We start from the raw sequence: 22383 nt of genomic DNA on the forward strand, positions 1-22383 counted from the left end.
CTCCTCATAAAGCTTACAGGTTACAGTGATTGAATGGATTTCATGAAGATAACAGGAAAGTTCATTGGGACAGTGGCATTTAGGGATCCTAAGATTAAACAGTGAACTGGGTGGAGACGTGAGAGGGGAGGTGGCAAAGGGCATATCAAGTCCAAGAAATGCACTTGAGAAAGCCCTGAAGCTACATTAAAGTAATGAGGATAGACAGCAGACAGGCAATTCTGTGGAAGCCAAGAATTTCCTGACTTCTGACAGTGCGCGCTGCAAGGAACCTCAGTTCAGCTTAAGTCTAGTCCCTGCAAACTTGGGACTTTACACTACGTTGGCCAGCGTTAACTTCTCTGACAAAACCACACCCACCAAGTCTTCCGCAGGGCCCCCAAACGCAGAAGAGAGAGGGAAGCCGAGGGGGCTGGTTTGGGGTCAGCAGTGAGCAGTTTTCTAGACGGAGGAAGATCTAGAAGGCAGGTAAGACGGGGCAGAGGTGGAAAGCAGTCCCATTTGCATTGGCGACTGAGGGTCTAAGAAGAGCCCTCCAAGGTTGACTGGAAGTCAGGCAAGGCATTAGAGTGGACAGCGTGCAGCGTCTACAATTTCAGGTTGAGGTATTTGGCCAGTTTGTAGGAACTCAGTTAAATGGAGAATGGGCGCCCCCTGGGAGCAGTACTAGGTAGTGAATGCTGGAGGACCCAGATGAGGAGGGCGGGGAGGGGGCGACTCAAGATGGGGGTAGTCTGCCCGTCACAGTTTTCTTCTCACAGAGGCTAACTGTGTCCGGCATGATGGATTCCTGGGCTCCCAGAACGGCTGGGCTGGAAGGGACCTCGAAAAAGGAACTACCGTCACGTGCCCCGTGCCAGAGCTGGGCACTTTCGTGAACATTGTCTTAACACTTCTAACTCTGCTTCGAGGTGGGTATCATCATCCCCAATTTTCAGGTGAGAAAACCGAGATTTGGTGACTTCCCAGGGCGGGGCGGGGATTTTGTGTAATTCCTGAGTCTTTTCCTTGGAGCCTCGTGACTTGTAAAATACAACCTCTGGATTCCCAGAGGTTTAGGGGAACAAACATTGGATGTGAGGCGTCCGAGCTTTCCCAGGGAAAACAGCGCTGAGTACTTTCCGCGAGAACCACGCCTCCCTTGTCGCGACAATATTGATCACTGTTGCTTTCCTTTAAGAGCCTTCCTTTGAAATATGAAATCCTCACCACACGGGGAGGCGGGCATTCTGTGTTCCTGGATTTCTCAGATGTTTGTCTCTCACCCGCACCGATACCCACTGGTGACACCAATTCTCCTCCACTGGCGAGTGAAAGCTTGGGACTACATTTCCCTGCAAGCCATTCAGAAAGGGATGGCGAGGAGAGGCGGAAAGAGACTTTCCGTTTCCGTTGGCTCTCAATTAGGCATGTCGGCGGTGATGCACTTTTCAACAGCCAACGTTCTTTCTCTGTATAGAGCTCAGAAAGGGACTACGTCCCCCAGCAGGCACTGGAGCGGAGGTCGAGTTACCAGGTTGCCATTATTACTGTAGTCCTCTCTCCCATTTCCGCAGGGAATAGTCTTAGCGTTTGGACTACAAATCCCATGCCGCCATCCCTTCTTTCCCTTGGCCGCCATCTTGGTTGTAGTCCCCGCCCCATCCCTTCCATTGTCTGGACTGAATATAGGGTAGCCGAGAAGACTGCAACTCCCGTCAGGCTTTGCGCCACCGGGTGCGGGATTTTGATATTATAGGCGGGCAAGATGCTCAAGGTGGCCGAATGAAGCGACCAGGAAAGGCTAGGTAGCCTGCCATCTTTATGGTAGTCTCTTCATCCCTCCGGTTCCGCCATTCTTACGGAATACTAGAAGGCTAGAAAACTACTATTCCCATCGCACCTCATAAGATCGGCAACTAGTCAGGTGTACGCCCCTCTTCCGCCATCTTGCTTGTAGTCCTCGTTTCTTTTCACCTTTCCATTGTTCCTGACGAGTAGAAATGGCAGCGGGAAGGCAGCAGATGGACTGCGACTCCCGTCAGGTACTACACACGCGGAGGGTTGTGGACAAGAGGGCGTGTGAGTGCCTGGGAAGGAGGTCGGGTCGGGGGAGAAGGCCATCTTGTTTGTAGTCATCGTTCCCGCTCCTTCTCTATGTTCTACAACGGGAAGCCTCAGGGCAACCGGACTATAACTCCCGGCATCCTCGGTTCCCGGCTTGGCACGCCCTCTGCCATCTTGTTTGTAGTACCCGCTGGTCCCAGCGTCCCATTTTTCCCACGGTAGCGCCAGAGTCCGCAGGACTACAACTCCCGCCGTGCCCTGCACGCGTTCGTCCTGGAAAGTTGAGGTGGTGGAGGAAAGAGGGGGCAGGGGGCGGGGTTCCTCCGGGAGAAGGAGGGAGTAAAGAGGAGGAGGAGGAGGGAAGGAGGAGAGAGGGGAGGGGGAAGAGAGAAGGAAGGAGGAAGGAGCTGAGGAGGGATGAGAGAGGCGGCCAGGGCCCCGGGCCGAAGCAGCGCGGGGCCGGGGGACCTGGGGGGCTAAGGCACCCCAACTGCCCCCTCCCCCTTCCTTGCTCCTCTCCATCCATTCCTTCCACCCTCCCGCTTGAGGAGGGGGGTTTATTCAAATTTTATTTAAATCCCTATCTCCCGAGGGTCGCGCGCTGGGGGGAGGGGGAGAGGGCGGGGGTGCGCGCGGGCTGGGGGGGGCGGGGCCGGAGCAGCTTCCTTCACCCCCCGCGGTTAGTCCCGTAGCCGTAGGGCAGGGGGCCGCAGTCCAGGGGCGGGCCCAGGGGAGGGGGGCAGGTTACAGCGACCCCCCCCTCCCCGGGAACCGGCGGTGGGCGGGGCTTGAACCCCGGAAACGGTGGGGGGGGCCGAGGCAGGTCCCTGGACCCCTGGGCAGGGGGAGTCTGGAAGGGGCCAGTTAAAGGGCCGGGGGCGCAGGGAGAGGCGGGGTGGGGGGAGGGGACCTGGGACTCGGACCGGGACTGAGTGGGGCCCGGGCAGAAGCTGAGCACCCTGCGCCCGAGAAGCCCCCGTTGGCCTGGGGGGGCTGAGGGACTGAGCCCCCCAGAGCAGGACCTCCCCCTGGAAGGGCCGCGCCGCAGCCCGTGGGAGGGCCTCGCCCCCGGCGCCCCCCATCTCCACTCGCCGCCGTCCCGGCCTCCGCCGGAGGGAGGGGCCGAGCGCCCTCGGGGGGCCGTGGACCCCGGCGTTCTGAGCGTTCCGCGCCCCGCGCCGCCCGGCCCCCCCGCCGCCGATGGCCGCCGACCCGCCGGGAGCTGCCGAGAAGGGAGAGATGGCTCCCGGGACACGTGTGAGGTGGGTTCATGCGGCTCCTCCTCACCCCCAGACCTGGGCAGCTCCCACTCCCATTCATCCTCAGCCCGGCCTCTCTACCTTCCCCGCCTCCAGCCTCACCCTCCCTCTCCCTTTGCTTCAAACTCTTCATCTTCAGCCCTCCTTCCTATAACCTCTCAACCCTGGGGAACTGGCCTTCCTTCCCAGACCCAGCTTCCCCTTGCAAATCCCCCACCCCCAAATCCCCGCCTGCAGTCGCCGCCCTCTAGGCCCCTCCCCTGGAACGCTGGAGGGCCCCTTACCCTCATGGATGGGTCTGGAAGTCCCTGGAAAGGGGGAAGCCAGGGTAAGACTGGGAAGCGACCCTCCAGGCCTGCTGAGTCCATGTGGGATCTTGGAGAATCTGGTTTCCATGGGGAGGGGAGCCCCCCATGGGATTCCAGACAATTAGGGATGGAAAGCAGCTTGGGAAGCTGGGGAATCTAAGTCTGAGCCCATCCTGAGTTCTTTGGAGATGTCAGGTTGGATTCTAGAATCCCAGGGAATCTGGGAGATTGCCCAGGTTGACCTAATAGGTCCTACAGGAAGTCTGGAAGCAGAGGGAGCTCTGTGGGGAACAGAGGAGTTGAGATCTTGGACTGAGAAGGAACTCTGAAGAAGCATCTTGGGGGTATCAGAGTCCTGGGAAGTTCTGGAACAGATGGGTCATTAGGGATGGGGGGGCAAGGATCCCACTGGATCTGATGAGGTTTTGGGGGAAGAGCAATTGGATGATGTTACCTATAAGAAAGAAAAAGGAGAAAGAAAGAAAAATCTGGTGTTTCCACTGAGGAATCTGTGGGTGTCTTGAAGGTAAATCTGGGCATTTTAGACTGGGGAGAGCCTGGGATATTTTACATTTGGATAAGAGAGGAAATGTTGGGACCTCTCTGAAGGTAATGCCACAGACTAGGAGTTGCTGGCCTTTCTGAGGAGTTTTAACTTGGGGATGGCAGAGGAAAGGCCTCTCCTCTGTGGGTGAGGGTATGGGCACTGAGGAAGTGTTAGAGGAGGAGTGAGGTCAGGAAGTCAGTTTTCATGGATCCCAGAGGAGTTGGATGAGCTAGGGAGAGAGTGAGAGGCCTTGAGTAGAGGGAGTGGCCCCCCACCCCCAGACATACAGAAGGGGTGACATTTTTCCCCTAAGTAGGAGGGCAGACTCTGGCTGCCTATGGTTGGAGGGAGCTACCAGGAGTCTCCTGGGCCTGGGCTCCACTGGGCCCATCTGACCCTGCTACCATCTACCAACAGCCCTCGGCGTTGCTGACGCCCCCAATGTCGTCGAGCAGCCGGGGGCCGGGGGCCGGAGCGCGCCGACGCCGAACCCGCTGCCGTCGCTGCCGGGCCTGTGTGCGAACTGAGTGCGGGGACTGCCACTTCTGTCGAGACATGAAGAAGTTCGGGGGGCCCGGGCGCATGAAGCAGTCGTGCCTGCTACGGCAGTGCACTGCCGTGAGTTCCGATCCCCTCACTCCTCCGCTGTTGGGCCCCTTCGCAGCACTCCTCTCCAAAACTGTCTTTCACCCTAGCCCCCAAGTACTTTTCCAGGGTGACCGATGAGTGCTTTCTAGAATGTACTGTAGAGTTGCTGTTTATTTCATTCTTTCAGTGATTTGCTTAAATGTCCATTTGTGTCCTTATCTCCATGTGAGGGGCAATGTTAGGGTGAACAGAAGAATGTGACAGTCCTTTCCTTCACCCCCTCAATTCTCAGAGACACAGACCCATAGAAAACAGCCTCTGTTGGGCAGCTCCCCAGAGGTATCTGTGCATAATGCAATCCATCCCCAGACCTGATTCCTAGAAAAGTCTTTTTTCTGGTCCCTTCCTCACTATCAGGGTAGTCTTGGATTTGAGGCCAGGCTTCCCCTTTGTGTGACCTTGAGTATATTACTTTGAATCTCAGGTACTTTCTTTGTAGAATGTTTCCTTTGCTGAGTTGTAAAGATTAAACAATGGCATGGATATGAATGTGCTTACCATGAGGCCTGATACACTCAGTAGGCATCAGGGAAACATGGGTTTCCTCTCTGCCTTCCTTAGCCTTTGAGCATCCCTGGGCTCCAGAGAATGGCCCCTCCCTACCAGCCACGAGGAGCCAGCTGCATCCTGCATCCCCCTCCCCACACTCAACTACCTCCCTCTCTTCCTACAGCCACTTTTTCCTGGTTGGACTCTTCCCCACACAGCCCCTCTCTTCCTTTGTTCCCCAAACCATTGCCTCACTTTCCTGTTTCTTTTTCCTCTACCTGCTTCTTCCTTGATCCTGTCATAACCTTCAGCATCCCTGATTTGATTCAGTATTGCCATTGTCCTCCCGAAAATCACATTGTCTGAGGACTACTCCCATTTTCCCTAAGACTCAGCAGCTATCTTTAGTGTCCCCAAAAGTCTTGCCAAAGTTTGGTTTACTGTAGGATCCAGAGCACCCGTGGGCTGCCCACTGAGCAACCTCGGAATTGCCCCAAGTTGCTGCCGTGTCTTCTCCAGCCTTCTCTGAGTATTATTGTCCCAATTTGCCTGTGGTTTCTCTCACTCCCCAAAGCCAGCCATAATTTCAGGGTCACACTGGCTGTAACAATCACAACATTAATTACAACTGTGTATCAAATGCCCCTCATGCATTATCTCATACTTATAACAGTCCAGCAAGGGAAAGATTCTTTGCCCAGCTGTCCAGATGCAGAAACAGTGTCTTGAGGTTAAATCAGTTGCTGAAGGTCGTACTGCCAAAAAAAGGCAAATTCAAGATTTGACTCAGCTTGGCCCATGGGTTCTGAGCCTCACCCAGCTGCTGACCAGGGTCCCCAAAAGGAAGTCTTTCCCTTGTAGCTTGCTTTTGGGGTCCCTGATGCCTCCTCTCCCCCAACAGCCCGTGCTCCCACACACAGCTGTGTGCCTCTTGTGTGGGGAGGCTGGGAAGGAGGACACAGTGGAGGGAGAGGAAGAGAAATTTGGTTTGAGCCTCATGGAGTGTACAATCTGCAACGAGATCGTCCACCCTGGCTGCCTGAAGGTGATAGCCCTGGGGACCCTGGAATTAGATTGTCAGGGGGCAGGGAGGTGGACCACACTGCCTCTGGGTTTATATTGGCACCTTCCATCTACTCCTTGCCCTCTTGCCTGCAGATGGGGAAGGCTGAGGGTGTCATCAATGCGGAGATCCCCAACTGCTGGGAGTGCCCTCGCTGTACACAGGAAGGCCGCACCAGCAAGGTAGGGGAATGGGCTAGGCAGGGTTCTGGGCTCTGAGACAGTAGAGGGTCAGGAGCTGTGCAGGGCCTCAACCCCAGTTTCCATCTCCCTAGGATTCAGGTGAGGGGCCAGGCCGCCGCAGGGCTGACAACGGTGAGGAGGGCGCCAGCCTAGGGAGTGGATGGAAGCTGACGGAGGAGCCGCCACTTCCACCGCCCCCGCCCAGGCGGAAGGGCCCTCTACCTGCTGGGCCGCCCCCGGAGGACATGCCTGGGCCCCCCAAACGCAAGGAGAGGGAGGCAGGGAATGAGCCCCCCACCCCAAGGAAAAAGGTGAGCCCCATGGGGCATGCTCACTAGCTCAAGGCATGTTGGGGCTGTAGTACTGGCCATTTTTTGGTGGGGGTGGGCCTGGGAAGCAGGGGTTGTTGGGAGATGTAGTTCAGGAGTGGCTGGGGTGGTAGATCATGTTCACAGTAAAGAGAAAATACAGGTAAGGGAGAACTGGCACAGGCCAGGAAGCTTTAGGAGCCCTAGGTGGGTTAGGGAGGAAGGAGAACGAACGCATGCTCAAACTAACTGCTACAGAGGAAGAGGGAGGGGCTGGAAAGAGCCTGAGGGGGAAGAAAGAAGAGATGAGAGCATGCTCAGTGAGCTGAGACTCTGGTTGCAAGGTGAGCATGCTCAGAGTTCTCCCTGGGATGGGGGCTTCTGGGATTTGTAGTCTAAGAAGGTGGCATGGACTATAGGTTTGTGGGCACTGAGGGCCTAATGGGGTCTCCCCTTCCCCCATATCTTCCTTTTGCCCTGGTAGGTGAAAGGAGGTCGAGAGAGGCACCTGAAGAAGGTGGGTGGAGACGCCTGCCTCCTCCGAGGATCGGACCCAGGCGGCCCTGGCCTTCTGCCCCCCAGGGTTCTGAATCCAAGCCAGGCATTCTCGTCCTGCCACCCTGGGCTCCCTCCCGAGAACTGGGAGGTGTGCCGGGGATCTCCTCCCTCCCCTACCCACCTCTCCTTGCCCTACCCTTCACCACAGAGACTGAGATTGTCCCTTTCTGTTCACCTTTTCCTACCCTATCCCACATGGCCCCAAAGGGCACCTGGATCCCTAGGAAGAGTGGGGTGGAAGAATGGGTTGGGTCCAGGCTACAAGAACTCCTGACTTCCCTAGAACCCTTAGGGTCTTATCTGGCCCTTTTGCCTCATCTTTTTAAGTCTTAAAAGGAATTCAAATTTCTGCCCAACCACGGACTGTGTATGGTCTTGGCAACTGGTCAGCTGCCCTAAGCTTCAGTTTTCTTATCTGTAAAATGGGATGAAGCTATCTTCTTAACCTACCTGTGGTTACCGCACAGCACTATATAAACCAAATGCTGTAATGAAAGTAAATGAACTTTGTTAACTATAAAGTTCACCTAGATTCAAGGAACATGAGGCCCAGGGAGGTTAAAAGATTTACCCAAGGTCATACAGCAAAGCCAGAATTCAGATAGTACCTTGCAAGAATTCTATCTGGTTGTGTTCAAACCTACTTCTACCATTTAGTTGGGTGTCTTTGTCTAAAAGGAGTGGCTCAAGTTGCCACTTAAATTATAATAGGAACTCTCATTTTGTGGAGTAGGTACTCAGAATTACCTAGTCCAGCTGTTTTATGTCATGAACAATTAAATGGTCTTCACAGTGTTGATGGACAAGCCAGCATTCAAGCTAGGTCTCTTCTTTTTTTTTTAAAGAGAGAGAGAGAGAGAGGGAATTTCAATATTTATTTTTCAGTTTTCGGCAGACAAAACAACATCTTTGTTTGTATGTGGTGCTGAGGATCGAACCAGGCCGCACGCATGCCAGGCGAGCGCGCTACCGCTTGAGCCACATCCCCAGCCCCACAAGCTAGGTCTCTTTTTAAAAAATATTTATTTATTTATTTCAGTTTTCGGTGGACACAACATCTCTATTTTTTAAATTTTTATGTGGTGCTGAGGATCGAACCCAGTGCCCCGCGCATGCCAGGCGAGTGCATTACCACTTGAGCCACATCCCCAGCCCCAAGCTAGGTCTCTTAACTGTTGTCTTTTCTGACTTGAGAAATTTATGAATCATTGAAACCCATAAGGTGGGTTTTTTTTTGTTTGTTTGTTTGTTTCTTTTTGGTTCTGAGAATTGAACCCAGGGTCACTTTACCACTGAGTCACATCCCTGGTTCTTTTTTTTTTTTTTAATTTCGAGACAGGGTCTTGCTAAGTTGATGAGGCCAACCTTGAACTTGCAATCTTACCTCAGTCTCCCAAGTCACTGGGATTATAGGTGTTCTATCATGCCTGGCTTTCCATAAGACTAAATTCTTTGAATTAGTGCCTTCATATTCAAGATGAGAAAACTGAAGTCCAGAGGTGGCTGAAGTATCATGTTATTTGAGAGCAGTTTGAAATTGAGGACCATCCCTTGGGCTCTTCACTCCCTGGTGATTCCTTGTGGGTAGAGGGGTGGGAAAGTATGTCCCAGGCCCTAGAACAGCCTCTCCCTGTCTTCTTTTAGAAACCAAAGCCACCTTTGGCCTCTGCTGAGGGCCCTGCCGTGCCATCCCCATCCCCACAGAGGGAGAAGCTGGAACGTTTCAAGCGGATGTGCCAGCTGTTGGAGCGGGTGCCTGATACCTCTTCTTCTTCCTCGGACTCGGATTCTGATTCCGACTCATCAGGCACTTCGCTGAGTGAGGATGAGGCCCCTGGCGAGGCCCGGAATGGGCGACGGCCAGCCCGGGGCAGCTCTGGCGAGAAGGAGAACCGTGGGGGGCGGCGGGCTGTGCGCCCTGGCAGTGGGGGGCCCTTGCTCAGCTGGCCCCTGGGCCCCGCCCCCCCACCCCGGCCTCCACAGCTGGAGCGGCATGTGGTACGGCCCCCACCTCGAAGCCCTGAGCCTGACACACTGCCTTTGGCTGCTGGATCCGACCATCCCCTGCCCCGGGCTGCCTGGCTTCGTGTCTTCCAGCACCTTGGGCCACGAGAGCTGTGCATCTGCATGCGAGTCTGCCGGACTTGGAGCCGCTGGTGAGTGGTGGACAGACCTGAGGTCTCGCTTGCTTTGCGACCTGCCATAGCTCTCTGATCCTCTCTAGGCCTTGCACTTCTATAGTATGTACACATCATAGTGTGATACTTTCACATTTACTGTGGGCAGCCTGTTTTCCATTTAGGAGCTCATTTAACCCTCTCCAACTTTGTTAGGAAGAAATTATTCCTCCTTGTTCAGATGAAGCTGAGACCTGAGGTCATGTAGAGAGGAAGTGTTAAAACCAGGAATTTGAACCTAGGCCCTCTGGCTCCAGAATTTTTTCTCTTAATAACTGTTGTTATTTATATTGAGTGGTTAGTATGTGCCAAGTGTAATGCTGTAATACAATATCTCACTTTTTTTCTTTTTTTTTATTTTGGCAGTACAGAGGTTTGAATCCAAGAGTGTTTTACCACTGAGTAAAGCTCTTTTTATTTTTTATTCTGAGACAGGGTCTTGCTAAGTCATTGAGGCTGTCTTTGAACTTTGATCCTTCTGTTTCAACCTCCCAAGTTGCTGGGATTACAGGCATATGCCACTGAACCTGGCTATCTCACTTAATTTTCATGCTCCCTCTTCTGCGGACAGTCTTGACTAGTGGTCCCATTTATATATGAGAAATCCCTTTGCTGGGGTAGCCCCTGCTTTCTCTAAGACAGCCGTGCTTAGACCTCCTGACTTGGTCTATCTTCTTCTCCCTATTCTCCCAGATATATCCCACTGCCTCTTGACCCTTGTTTTTCAGAAATGTCAGTCATCCTCCCAAATCTAACTTTTCTTCTCTCCATCAGACTCCCACAGCACTGTGTTCCCCTAATGGAGCACACAGAGGCATTTGGCATGTTGACAAGCCTTCATTCATTTATTTGTTTTCATGTTCCCATCGCATATTGTGTCTTTTTTATCTTCATGTCCCCAGCATGAGACAAAGGGCAGTAGAGATGCTGAAGAAATGTTTTACTAAGTGAGTAATTCAGGCTCTTTCCCAGTATTCACTGTGGCCTGGGCTTCCTGTTGAGTGCTTCACAAATTTTAGCTGATTTGTTCTTTATAATAGCAGCCCTGTGAAGGAGTGAGGGACATCTGAGGCCATAGTGCAAAGTTAGAGACTAAACTCAGATTCCATTCCCGGACCTCTGAGATGAAGTCTAGAAGTCAGCTCTAGACTTCTAGACTGGTCTGTGTGGAGAAAGGCGGTTGGGGTGCAGGCTATAGAGGCAGATCGCCTGCAGCAGACTTGTTCTTCCTCTGATGAGCGTTTGCCCTTGGACCAGTTTCTTAACTTCCCCATGCCTCAGTTTATGCATTTATAAAACTGGGATAATCAAAGCTCTCACTTCATAGTGTTCTTGTGATCTGGTACACAAACTGAGCAGAGTACCCAAGAGGTAGAAACACTTGGCCTTAACTGTAATCTTTATTATTCACTCATTTTTAAAAGTATTTACTGAAAGCTCAACGTTTTAGTCCTAGGAACATAAATCTGTGTCCTTGAAGAGCTCCCAGTCTGCAACATAGAAGCCGATAGTTACAAAAGTTGCTGGGGATTACCACCCCACCTCAAGTATTAATTGAGAATTAACTGCAGAGACCCCTCCAAGGCCAGCTTTGTGCTTGGCACCTGGGACCCAGAACTGAAAAGAAACACATTTCTGCCTCAGGGGAGAGACTTGTAGCTGGAAGTATTAGCTGTGTAGAGAGGCCATACTGCAATTTTCATGTTAATATAGCCCTGCCTCAGGGTCTGGGGAATTTGTTCTAAGACTCCATTCCCTCCAGAATACCAAAATCTAAGGATGTTCAAGTCCCTTATATAAAATGATGCAGTGTTTGCTATAACCCTTTCTTCTTTCTTTCCTTTCTGTCTTCCTTGATGCTAGGAATTGAACCCAGGGGCCCTCTACCATAGAGCTAACATCCCTAGCCCTTTTTAAAATTTTTGAGAAAATCTTGCTAACTTATCTAGGCTAGCCTCAAACTATGATCCTCCTGCTTGGATCATATATAAATGGGACCACTAGTCAAGACTGTCCGCAGAGTTGCTTGGATTATAGGCAACAAGGAACTGCAGCCAGCTCCCACGTACTTTAAATAATTTGTAGATTACTTATGGTACCCAATACAATGTAAGTGTTATTTAAATAATTATTACACTGTATTGATCAGAGAGTGATGATGAAAAGTCTGTGCGTGTTCAATACAGGTTTTTTTGTTTGTTTGTTTTAAATGATTTTGATTTGTAGTGGTTGAATCCACAGAAGTGGAACCCTTTGATACCGAGGGCCAGTTGTATTTACTCAATGGGGATAAAATGAGGTGGTTCCTGCAAAGCACTTAGCACAGTTTTCGAAGGGTACTAAACACTTAGTAAGGCAGTAGAACAAGTAAGGAGGCTCTCCCATGTCTGTGCACAGAAGCAGGTAGGGAAGGGATCAGGTTGAGACCTTTTTAAGAAGGGCAGTTACTTGGACTTGGTGACTTATTGGCTATAAGGGCAGCAGGGCAAATCTCAGCTGAGTTTGTGGCCCAAGAACATGAATGGGCAACAGCACTGTTTCCCAAGATTGGGAATCACAGTGGAGAAGCAGGTTCCAGGGGAAAATGAAAGAGCTGTGACCTGTTTGGTGTAAAGGGGTTGTGGGCCAATTCAGGAGAACTAGTACAGCAGCTGAATCTGCCTGTTGGGTGCTCAAGAAAAAGGTGAGTTTGGGGGTTTTCAGCCTAAAGGTAGCACCTTGGAATGTGAGAGCAGATGATAGAATGTCAATATTTATGAGTTAGAGAAAGAGCAGCCCAAAAATTAGAGATCAAGGATGGAGGTTTGCCTAAAAAGAAGGGAGACTAAGGAAGGTGGAATGAGGAGCACTGGTAGATTTTGGTAACAAATCACAGGAGGTCAAGGACCAAGAGGTAGCAGTTGGATTTTGCTACAAGAAGGCCTTAGTATCCTTGGCTGTGGTATGTGGGAGTTGGGGGAATAAAGCCAGACCACATGAAATTGAGAGTGTTGACTCCAAGGCAGGGACCTGCTCCGTTTATTCTGCTGTGTCCCTGGTTTCTAGTGTGGTGCCTGGCATACAGTAGGTACTAAAATAATAGGAAAATTTGGATGGTATGTAGAAAGAGGTAGTAGAGGGTGGAGCTGGAGAGAACTTTGTAGGTGGGAGAGCAGGAAGTTGCAGGCTTTCCTGTCTGGTGACTTTCATCTTCTCCTGGAACTGGGAGGCGAAGTGATCTGCCAAGAGCTGAGGGAGAGGGCAGCAGGCAGGGAGGCAGGGAGGAGTTGTTGAGTTGCCAGGATTGGAACTTTCAAGGACATGGATATAGAGGGTGACAAGGGAGGGACTGGAACACAAGGTCAAGATCAATTGGGGTTGGGAGTGAAGGCCTAGAGGTAAACAGATTGGAGGACAGTAGTAGCATCAGGGAGCTAAGAGAGCTGATGGGAGCCAAGAACAGTAGTCAGGGACCAGGAGGTGGTAAGTTTGCAGGGAACAATTAGGACTGTTCAACTCTTTGTTCCCCAGGAGCTTCTGCAAGATGAGGCTTAGGACTAGAATGTAGGGTTTTGTAGGTGGGCTTAATAGGATGATGACTTAGTCAGAGAATTGCTGGAGTCAAGCAGAAGATGGATAGGTTGGGGCACTTGGATGTTAAGCCCTGCCTATCCAGGATGATGACAGGCTTCAGCTCTTAAGTCCTTCTTTCCTCTTGGCTTACCATCATTCCCTATCCACGCCTCTCCATCACCTTCAGTGAATTCCTATAGGGATGCAGGACATGAACCTCGTTCCAGTCATGGCACTAAACACTTACCCTATACAGTCTCTCATCATTGGTGCAGCAAACCTTTGAAATTAAGTGCTGTCTTTTGCCTTAATTTTTGGTTTTGGGAATGAAGGCCCAGAAAGGGCACATGCCTTGCCTGAGGACACCCCAACCATAGAGGTGGGGAAGCTGGGATTTAGATCCCCATAGTTCATACTCTTCACCTTTGGGCTCTGTGGCCATGACAGTTGGTTGCTTGGCATTCAGCCCTCCATGACATTGAACCCTCATCCCGAGCCTCTTGTGCAGCCTCAGCCCTGCTTCTTCCTGCTCAGAGTTTAGGCTCTCTCCATTCAGACCAGCTTGGTTTAAGCTTGACTTGGCTACCATTTTGAAGCTGTGGGACCTTGAACAAGTTTCTTAACCTCTCTGGACCTTGTTTTTCTTTTTCTTTTTTTTAAGAGAGAGACAGAGAGAGAATTTTTTTTTAATATCTATTTTTTAGTTTTCGGTGGACACAACATCTTTGTTTGTATGTGGTGCTGAGGATTGAACCCGGGCCGCACGCATGCCAGGCGAGCGCGCTACCACTTGAGCCGCATCCCCAGCCCCCTTGTTTTTCTTAACTGTAAAAAAGAGATGATAATGATCTCCTAGGGCTGTTGTGAGGTTGAATGCTTAATGCAAAGAATAGTACCCAACTTGCAGTAAACCCTGAGTAAACATATGTTATTACTGCTGTGGTCTTCATCACCATTATATAGGATGAGCTTCCCTTGGTTCCTGCTGCCTGGGGTTCCCAGAGCTTTTGAGTTTTTTCTCTCCTGGGCCTAGATGCAGTCTCTACCCTGTTCCTTTTCTCCTCTTGCTGGAAATAACAGAATAACTGCTTGCTTCAGCCTCATTTCAGGCACCGTCTCCTTGGGGATGCTCCCTTGTTCCAGTCTGCAAGTTGACTCTTACATGTCCCTTACTGCCTCAGTTACTGCAAACTGTGTCTCTCCTGTTGTATAGCAAGAACCCTGTCATCCTTAACTGCTCTGTGCCCAGTAGAAACTGGACACATGGTATCAGTAAGACTCTCAAAGATTGTTGCCTGCCACTCAAGTTTAAACCTATTGCTCTGGAACTAATTACAATGAAACTGATTGGCTCTAGCCAAGAAAGGGTCAAGGAGACTTCCTGGAAGTGAGGGTACTGGAGCCAAGCCTTAAAGGGTCTGTGGTGGTTGACCTTTCCAGCAGAGGCATAGCATATTCCAGAATGTGTTGGCACCAGACAGTATTGTGTGTCTGTAGGCGGGAAGGTGGTTTGGCCTGGATCTTGTAGAGTGGTGCAGAAACACAATTGGGGACCTATGAGTGCCCCAAGGAGAGGGGTTCCCTTCCAAGTGTGGACAATTTCCGGAAGGGCTTCAAGGAAGCAGATGAGCTAGAATTTGCAACTAGGTCAAAGGGGAGAGAGAGAGGGTTTATTCTTTCTTTGTTGTTTGTTTTTGTTTTTTATTGTAATGGGGATTGAACCCAGGGCCTTACATACGGCAAGTTCTCTACCACTGAGCCTGGCCCAGAGAGAGGCTTTAGAGTAGGATTTCACTGAATGGAAAGAGAGAGACAGGGCAGAAGCTGGGTTGAAGGTAGAATTTCCCCTCTCCCTTTTCATTCTTAGAATTGGAGAGAGTTATGTTTATTGCTTGAGTGGAGGGAATCAGGAGCAGACTAGAATGCCAGAATGGAGGGAGGGATGGTAGGAGGAGGACTGTTGGAGAGGGGCTTTGGTGAATGCTTCTCCAATTCCAGAAATATCATACTGAGGCTCTGGAGTATGCCTGGCAGGTTTTTTGTTTGTTTGTTTGTTTTTGTTGTTGTTGTTTTGTTTTGTTTTGTAGTACTGAATCCAAAGGCATTCTACTACTGAGCTATATTCCTAGCCCTTTTTGTTTTATTTTGAGACCGGGTATTATTGTTGCCCAGGCTAGCCTCAAACTTGTGATCCTCCTGCCTCCCTGAGGTAGATAATAGGCATGCACCATCACACTCTGCGTGGTTTTTTTTTTTTTTTTTTTTTTGAGTCTGGATGCTGCTGTGTTGCCCGGGCTAGCCCAAACTCCTGGGCTCAGGTGATCCTTCTGCTTCAGTCTCTTGTGTAGCTGGGAATATAAACACACACCACCCTGCCAGACTGCCTGATACAAAACCATGGTTTAATCCTTCTGTCAGTTTTGAAAAATAACAGAACTTCTTTAAAACTATTGGGTGCTATCATATCTTTAGTGCTTCTCTAATATTTGCTTGTCTTTCTGTTTAACAAAAGTGGTTTAGCCTAAAGCCATAGCAACTTCTGGCTAGAATTTAATAGTTTCCTCTTGTATTTATTACTTAAGCTTACTATATTTATGTGAAACAATACTGGTTTAAGTGCAGAGAGGGGATGATTTAAAGGTAAAGTCATGTTCTATAGATAAGTGGACTGCAAGTGACTGGAGTTTAGGAAACCCTTCTCCAGTTCAAGGCTTCTTGAAGGGAAAGCCCTTCAGTATCTTGGAGGTTGGGAGGGAGGTTAGGTAAGACTTTGAGGCCCATCTATTCCAGAGGGAATTTCCTGACATGTCATCAAGGACTACTGAATTAGAAGACAGTTCTCAAACTAAATCATCAAGAGAAACTTAGCCAGGCATGTTGGTTCACATCAGTAATACCAGCAGCTCTGGAGGCTGAGGCAGGAGGATTGCAAGTTCAAAGCCAGGCTCAGCAACTTGGCAAAAGCCTGTTTCAAAATAAAAAATAAAAAGAACTGGGAATGTGACACAGTGGTAAAGTGAACCTGGGTTCAATCCCTGTTACATTAAAAAAAGGAACTTAAGGTATCAAAAAGTGTTCATGCATTACCTTAGAAGAGGTGGGGAAGAGTTCTTTGGTGAAATAAGTTTGGGAAGCCCTTTTCCCATTCACTGCATGTTAGCCTAGTCAAAGCAATTAGAGTGCTGGGGTTAGGAAACCTGTTTAGCTTTGTTTAGACTTCATTCGTCTTTGTAGTTTCAATACCTAGGACCTGCCAGACCTTCCAAAAACTGTGAGTGAATAACTGCAAAAATATAAATGAAGTGTGTGGGAAGGAAGTACTCAGTAGAAGCTTTAGGTATTCCACACTGGCTTGATTCATTCAATAAATGTGCAACAGATAACCTATACTTTATTCCTGGAAGTGTTGGATACTGATAACCTATACTTTATACCTGGAAGTGTTGGATACTGAGGTTACTGAAGTGTAAAAGAAAAAAAGAAAAGCCAATTTTGCCCTTGTAGAGCTTACATTCTAATTGGAGGAACACAATAACCAAAGAGAAAATGCCAGGACCATAAGTCCAGCATTGGGCAGCTGGCTATCAACATGGCAGAGGTTAGTAGAGGAGATGAGAAGTGCCAATGAGGAAGCCACCTTAACAGCAAGGGAGAAATCTAGAAGCTCAAAGGTAGGGGGTTGGGGGGCTGCTTAAAGATCCCTTTGGCATTACATCAAATAGTGTATGTGGTGTTTGTGTAGTTATTTGGCAAAATGTTTTAAAAGCTGTAAGGCCTACAAACTATAATTACCTCATTTGATCTTACAGCAGCCCTGTGGGCAGGCAGAGTCTGGATCATTATCTTCATTTTATAAATGAGGCCTCTCAGGCTCAGGGAGAGGAATGGACTTGCCCAGGGTCTTGCATTCAGTTAGTGATGGAGTTGGGTCCCAAACCCAGTGCTCTTGGCCCACAGCCTGGAACTTCTTGCTACCAGGCTGCCTGGGTGGGCCTGGATGTTGGAGGGATAACTGGAGTGAACTGTTGGGAGTGTGGGGATTGGTAGGCTCCATGAGAACTGAGGCTGAGGTCTCTGTCTCCCCCTTGTGCCCGGCAGGTGCTACGACAAACGTCTGTGGCCTAGAATGGACTTGAGCAGGAGGAAGTCACTGACCCCGCCCATGCTCAGTGGGGTAGTTCGTCGCCAGCCCCGTGCCCTGGACCTCAGCTGGACAGGTGTCTCCAAGAAACAGCTCATGTGGCTTCTGAACCGACTCCAAGGTAGGGTGGAGTGACAAGTCATAACAGGGTAGAAATGGGGACAGGCCTGGGGTGGAGTCTGGCTTCCTGACCCTCACCCCCACAAATCCTCTAGGCCTGCAGGAGTTGGTGCTCTCTGGCTGCTCCTGGCTCTCTGTCTCTGCCCTGGGCTCAGCCCCACTGCCAGCCCTGCGGCTCCTGGACCTCCGCTGGATTGAGGATGTAAAAGACTCCCAGCTCCGTGAGCTGCTGCTGCCTCCACCAGACACTAAACCAGGTGTGGCCTCTGTGTGCTCTTCTGTAGAATGGGTTGGGCAAGGTGGGGATATATACCTCTAAGGTCTCTTCTGACTCATTGGGTGTTACAATTATTGGAGGAACACATGAATTTGAATAGGAAAGCCATCTTAGCTATCATTCATTTGTTCATTTGCCTTCGGTGTGCTTTGAACTGAGTCTTGAAAGATTGGAGTTTTCCCAGGGTGTTTGAGGTATGATTAGCAGTTCAGTGGGGCAGGAGGCCCATATTGGCAGAGAGGCATACTAGGAGCAGAGGCCTGTGCATATTGGAGGTATGTGGAGTAGGGACACTGAGGCCTCAGGGCTTCTTGTAAAGTTAGCAGATGGGATACTTTTCTTTTCTGGCCCCCAGTTTCTTCTTTACAATAGACCCAGGGGAACTATCCAGAAGAGTACATCTGACCATATCACCCCTGTGCTCTAAACTCATATTGCTCCTCTCTTATCCCTTTGGATAAAGATAAGGGTTTTACTGTAGTTACTGAGACCTAGCATGGCTGAGTCCCACTAACCTAGGCCATCCCTGCATTTGGCCTCCTCAGCCACTTTGCCAAGTTCCTTTCAGTTCCTACTTTTCTTTGCCTCAATGTTCTGTCCTCCTTCATTTAATTAATACTTTAGACCTTGGCATAGATGCCACCTTCTAGAAATTCTCCCTGACCAACCCCACCTCACTCCTTGCCTTGAGCTCTTGAGTTCTTCTCAGCCTTGGAAACAGGCCCTGGCATAGTGCTGTACATGTGGGAAGTGTTCTGATTAAGATGATTCTTGCAGGGCTGGGGTTGTGGCTCAGTGGTAGAGCACTTGCCTCGCATGTGTGAGGCGCTGTATTCAATTCTCAGCACTGCATATTAGTAAACAAAATAAAGTCCATTGACAACCTAAAAAAAAAAGATTAAAAGAAGAAAAAAACAAGATGATTCTTCTAGCTAGTCTCTTAGGCTCTACAGGGTACCATGTGCTCAAAACCAGCACCTTGCTCAGTGGTCTGCTCAGCAAATATTTGGTGAGTGAATGAACTGAATGAGCACAGAGATGATCAGGATGCAAGGGAGAGATCTGGTTTGAGGAAAGGTTTCCAAAGGGAGATTTGCTGTGGCCTAAATAAGAAAATTAAAAGGATCTTCTTTTTCTAAGTTCTTTCACAGTTCTTTTTTTTGTGTGTGTCCCTTCTTCCTGCCCCACCATGCTCTTCAGTAGCCCTGGAAGGAGAATAGGGAAGCAACTAGGATTCTTCCCATTTTGTGGACAAGGCTCTAGAGGCCTATTTGATTCAACAAGGAGTTGAATGACTGATGTAAGTCAGGCAGAGCCAGGCCAGAGCACTCACCCATGGTCTGCTCTTACTGGAATTGAACTGAGCTGGGACGATTTGGGCAGGAGGGTGAGATGGGCATTGGGAGCAGTTTGTTCTTTGAGGTGAGAAAGTGCTGGCTGATAGAGCAAACCTTCCTCTCCTGTCTTATTCCCTTTATCAGGAGTATGCAGAAAAGAGCTTTCTTGGCTGTCAGTCCAGTTGTGCAGGTTAGGATTTCTCCCACCTTTCCTCTCATGGCTTCCTGGCTCCCTGTACCATTCTCACAGCAAAATATAAAGTTCTTTTACTTCTAGGCTCTTGCCTAGTGTATTCTTCGAGTTATTGCCTGGTATATTCTTTTCTTATCTTGCTGCATGTTCAAACCCTCGAAGACCCAGCTTAAATGCCACCACCTCAGGGAAATCCTCAGTGATGCCCACACTTGCCCCTAAGCCAGAAGTGATCTCTTTGATCTAGTGCCCTTTATCTGTGGCACAAGTTTGGGAGTTTTTATAAATATACCTCCCTCTCTAGGCTCTCAGCTCTCCAAAGACAGGAGGAGAGGGTAGAATTCAGGACATGCCATATGGAGTGCCTACAGAGGTGGTCTGGCAAGTAGCAGAAGTGACACATTGGTGCAGGACTTTTGGGAGTGGCACTGGCAGCCCTATTCTAGCCAATTACTGTCAGGCAGGAAGGGTAGTAGCCTAGTGATGCCAGGTCAGTTTTTTAAGGAAAAGCTCCACATCTAAATTTCTGTATAAAAATATCCTTTTTGTAGTGTTAGACATTCATGCAAGAAAAGTTTTAGCACCATGCAGATTCCATAAAGTTTGGAGGTTGGTTTCATGAGTCTGTGGCATCTGATGGAGTCTCTCTCAGTCAATAGATCTGGGTCTCCTGGCTCTTACTTCATAATTATGTGATGACAGCTTTATGATCTGAATCTCAATTTTATATATATATATATACGTTGTAGATGGACACAATACCTTTATTTTATTTTTATGTGGTGCTGAGGATTGAACCCAGTGCCTCACACATGCCAGATGAGCACTCTACCACAGAGCCACAGCTCCAGCCCTCAATTTTCTTATCTGTAAACAACAATAATGATCAGCTTCTCTCCCAAGGCTCAGGTTCTTAAAATGTGGTCTATGGCCCAGTGGTCTCAGTGTCACAGGAAAATTTGTCAGCAAAGTAAACCCCAAGTCCTTACACTAAATCTACTGCAACTCTGGAGTAGGGTCAGCAATCCAGTCCTCCAGGGGACTTGAGCCTCTTGAGTTTGAGAGCCAGTAACATGGAAGAAAGGCATATTGGGTGCTTTGGGTGCAGTGGGGAGGGATGTGAGCTCTTCTCAGTGGAGATAGAGAAGAGGAAGCCTCTGAGCTCTGAAAGCCAGGCAGTATGCTAAACAGAGGTGGTCTTAGGAGTAGGACCTTATAGAAATTGGGATGTTCTTCCAAGGAGACTAGACTTCTTTGAAGTGCCCTCACAGTTTCTTTCTTTCTCCTTTTTTTTTTTTTTTTTTTTGTGGTGCTGGGGATTGAACCCAGGGCCTTGTGCATGCAAGGCAAGCACTCTACCAACTGAGCTGTATCCCCAGCCCAGCCCTCACAGGAAAGATATTGTCACATTTGAGTTTGAGATCAGCTCTCTGGATTCTAAAAAGAAGAGAGTAGAGGGAGTGAGGTAGTGGGAGCAGTGCAAGCAAGAGTGGTATGGACCTAGTGGTATGCCCTGGAGGGCTCCACAGGGCAGCTTAACTAATTATGGAGAAATAAGAGGGAGGTGAGCCTGGAGTGGTAGTCCCTTTAGGGATGTTATGTGTTGGATGAATGGGTGAAATTATATTGAGCACCCTAGCACCCTATTGTGTGTTTCATTGCTGGGGATAGAGCAGTGAGCAAGAATTCCTTCCTGGGAGTGCTGGGATTATGGCTCAGTGGTAGAGTGCTTGCCCAGCATGTGTGAGGCACTGGGTTTGATTCTCAGCACCAAACATAAATAGAAATAAAGGTTCATTCACAACTTTAAAAAAAAAAAAAAGCTGTCATGGAACTGACATTTTTGTGTGGGGGAGAAAAAAATTAACAAGAAGAAATTAATGTGTCAGATACTGAGAGGTAGGAAATAGAGTACTCATGGAAAACCTCAGTGACAAGGTGATGTGAGCAGTGGACAGATGAGATCAGGGGTGTGGTGGTTTGGGAGAAGAGCAAGCCATGCATAGAGTACAGCAAGTTGGGGCCCCCATGTGATGGGAGCAAGTTTAGGACGGATGTTAAGGAACATGGAAAAGGAGACAGTCCTCTGGGTGCAACGATGGTAGTGGCCAGGAGTACTGATATCTCCTTTGCCTGTCCAGGGCAAACAGAGAGCCGTGGGCGACTACAGGGCGTAGCCGAACTGCGCTTGGCAGGTCTGGAGCTGACAGATGCCTCCCTGAGGCTCCTCCTGCGCCATGCACCCCAGCTGAGCGCCCTGGACCTGAGCCACTGCGCCCACGTTGGGGACCCCAGTGTCCACCTCCTCACAGCTCCCACTTCTCCACTCCGAGAGACCCTGGTACACCTCAATCTTGCTGGTAAGCATGGTTGCCTGTTCATCTTGCTAGGCTGTTGGTTCCCCTGGTCAGTGCCTACTACCTACTTACCTACCAGGTCTCAGCTGCCACTGCTGTGTCCCCAGGTTGCCACCGCCTCACGGACCACTGCCTCCCGCTGTTCCGCCGCTGCCCACGTCTCCGCCGACTAGACCTGCGCTCTTGCCGCCAGCTCTCACCTGAAGCTTGTGCCCGTCTGGCAGCTGCCGGCCCTCCTGGTCCCTTCCGCTGCCCAGAGGAGAAGCTACTTCTCAAGGACAGCTAGTCGGGCGCCCCCCACCATCCCCCAGGACTCGTCAGGAGCCTGGACCTCGAGCCTTCATTTCATCCTCTGTTGGGAGGCCAGGTTACCCACCTCATGACTTGGGATTCCTGAGTTTCGTGACTTGGGATTCCTACCCAGGGACCGGAGCCAGCCTCCCGCTTCTCTTCCCCCTGCACTGATATCTCTGGGGGTCTCTCCTTCCCATCTCCTCCCCCTTCCACTTGCTTCATTGTCCATCCCCTGGGGGAAGTGGGTCAGAGGTACTGGGGGGTGCTGAGCCAAAGGGATGGTGGGAGGGGGGTTAAGGTGCAAGTTTGAGGGAGGGAGAATGGGGAAAGGGTATCTACACACAGGATACTGGGAGCCAGGGGGCTGGGGGAGGTGGAGGATGGGTGGGTGGCGGGGCAGAAAGAGACCACCAAGGGTTCAGAGAACAAAGACCAGATATTTGGAGTGGGGGGTGGGGGGCCAAAAAGGGAAACTGGAGGAGCAATTGGGGATCCAGGTATCAGAGGTAGGGGGACTTGGGGAGCAA

The 22383-nt window shown here is 50.0% G+C and overlaps 1 protein-coding gene across 4 annotated transcripts; it reads left to right on the forward strand.

Moving 5' to 3' along the window:
• Positions 1-334: 334 nt before the first annotated feature.
• Positions 335-22151, forward strand: Fbxl19 (F-box and leucine rich repeat protein 19). 4 transcript variants are annotated; one of them, XM_046454590.2, is made up of 12 exons: positions 335-468; positions 762-911; positions 4578-4778; positions 6199-6342; positions 6456-6542; positions 6635-6853; positions 7335-7367; positions 9053-9564; positions 17236-17399; positions 17494-17655; positions 21347-21565; positions 21670-22151. In XM_046454590.2, exons 3-12 carry the CDS (start codon positions 4602-4604, stop codon positions 21846-21848), a joined length of 1896 nt encoding a protein of 631 aa, XP_046310546.1. In that variant the 5' UTR covers positions 335-468; positions 762-911; positions 4578-4601; the 3' UTR covers positions 21849-22151. The 4 variants fall into 4 exon arrangements, with proteins under 4 accessions (XP_046310546.1, XP_046310543.1, XP_046310544.1 ...); XM_046454587.2 differs by having other exon boundaries at positions 7335-7496; positions 21670-22150; XM_046454588.2 differs by lacking the exons at positions 335-468; positions 762-911 and adding an exon at positions 2939-3308 and having other exon boundaries at positions 7335-7496; positions 21670-22150.
• Positions 22152-22383: the final 232 nt, after the last annotated feature.

The sequence above is a fragment of the Marmota monax genome, unplaced genomic scaffold, assembly GCF_021218885.2.
Source record: "Marmota monax isolate L192 unplaced genomic scaffold, Marmota_monax_Labrador192_F-V1.1 WCK01_AAM20220418_F8-fsc00086, whole genome shotgun sequence".
Classification (NCBI taxonomy): Eukaryota; Metazoa; Chordata; class Mammalia; order Rodentia; family Sciuridae; genus Marmota; species Marmota monax.

What these genes read in the sequence shown, in the direction of transcription:
- Fbxl19 (XM_046454587.2), top strand. Translation starts at nt 4,602, where the DNA reads ATGTCGTCGAGCAGCCGGGGGCCGGGGGCCGGAGCGCGCCGACGCCGA. An exon ending in CCCCCACCCCAAGGAAAAAG is followed by an intron (nt 6,854 to 7,334) that starts GTGAGCCCCATG and finishes TTGCCCTGGTAG; the next exon opens with GTGAAAGGAGGTCGAGAGAG. An exon ending in GCTTCTGAACCGACTCCAAG is followed by an intron (nt 17,400 to 17,493) that starts GTAGGGTGGAGT and finishes CAAATCCTCTAG; the next exon opens with GCCTGCAGGAGTTGGTGCTC.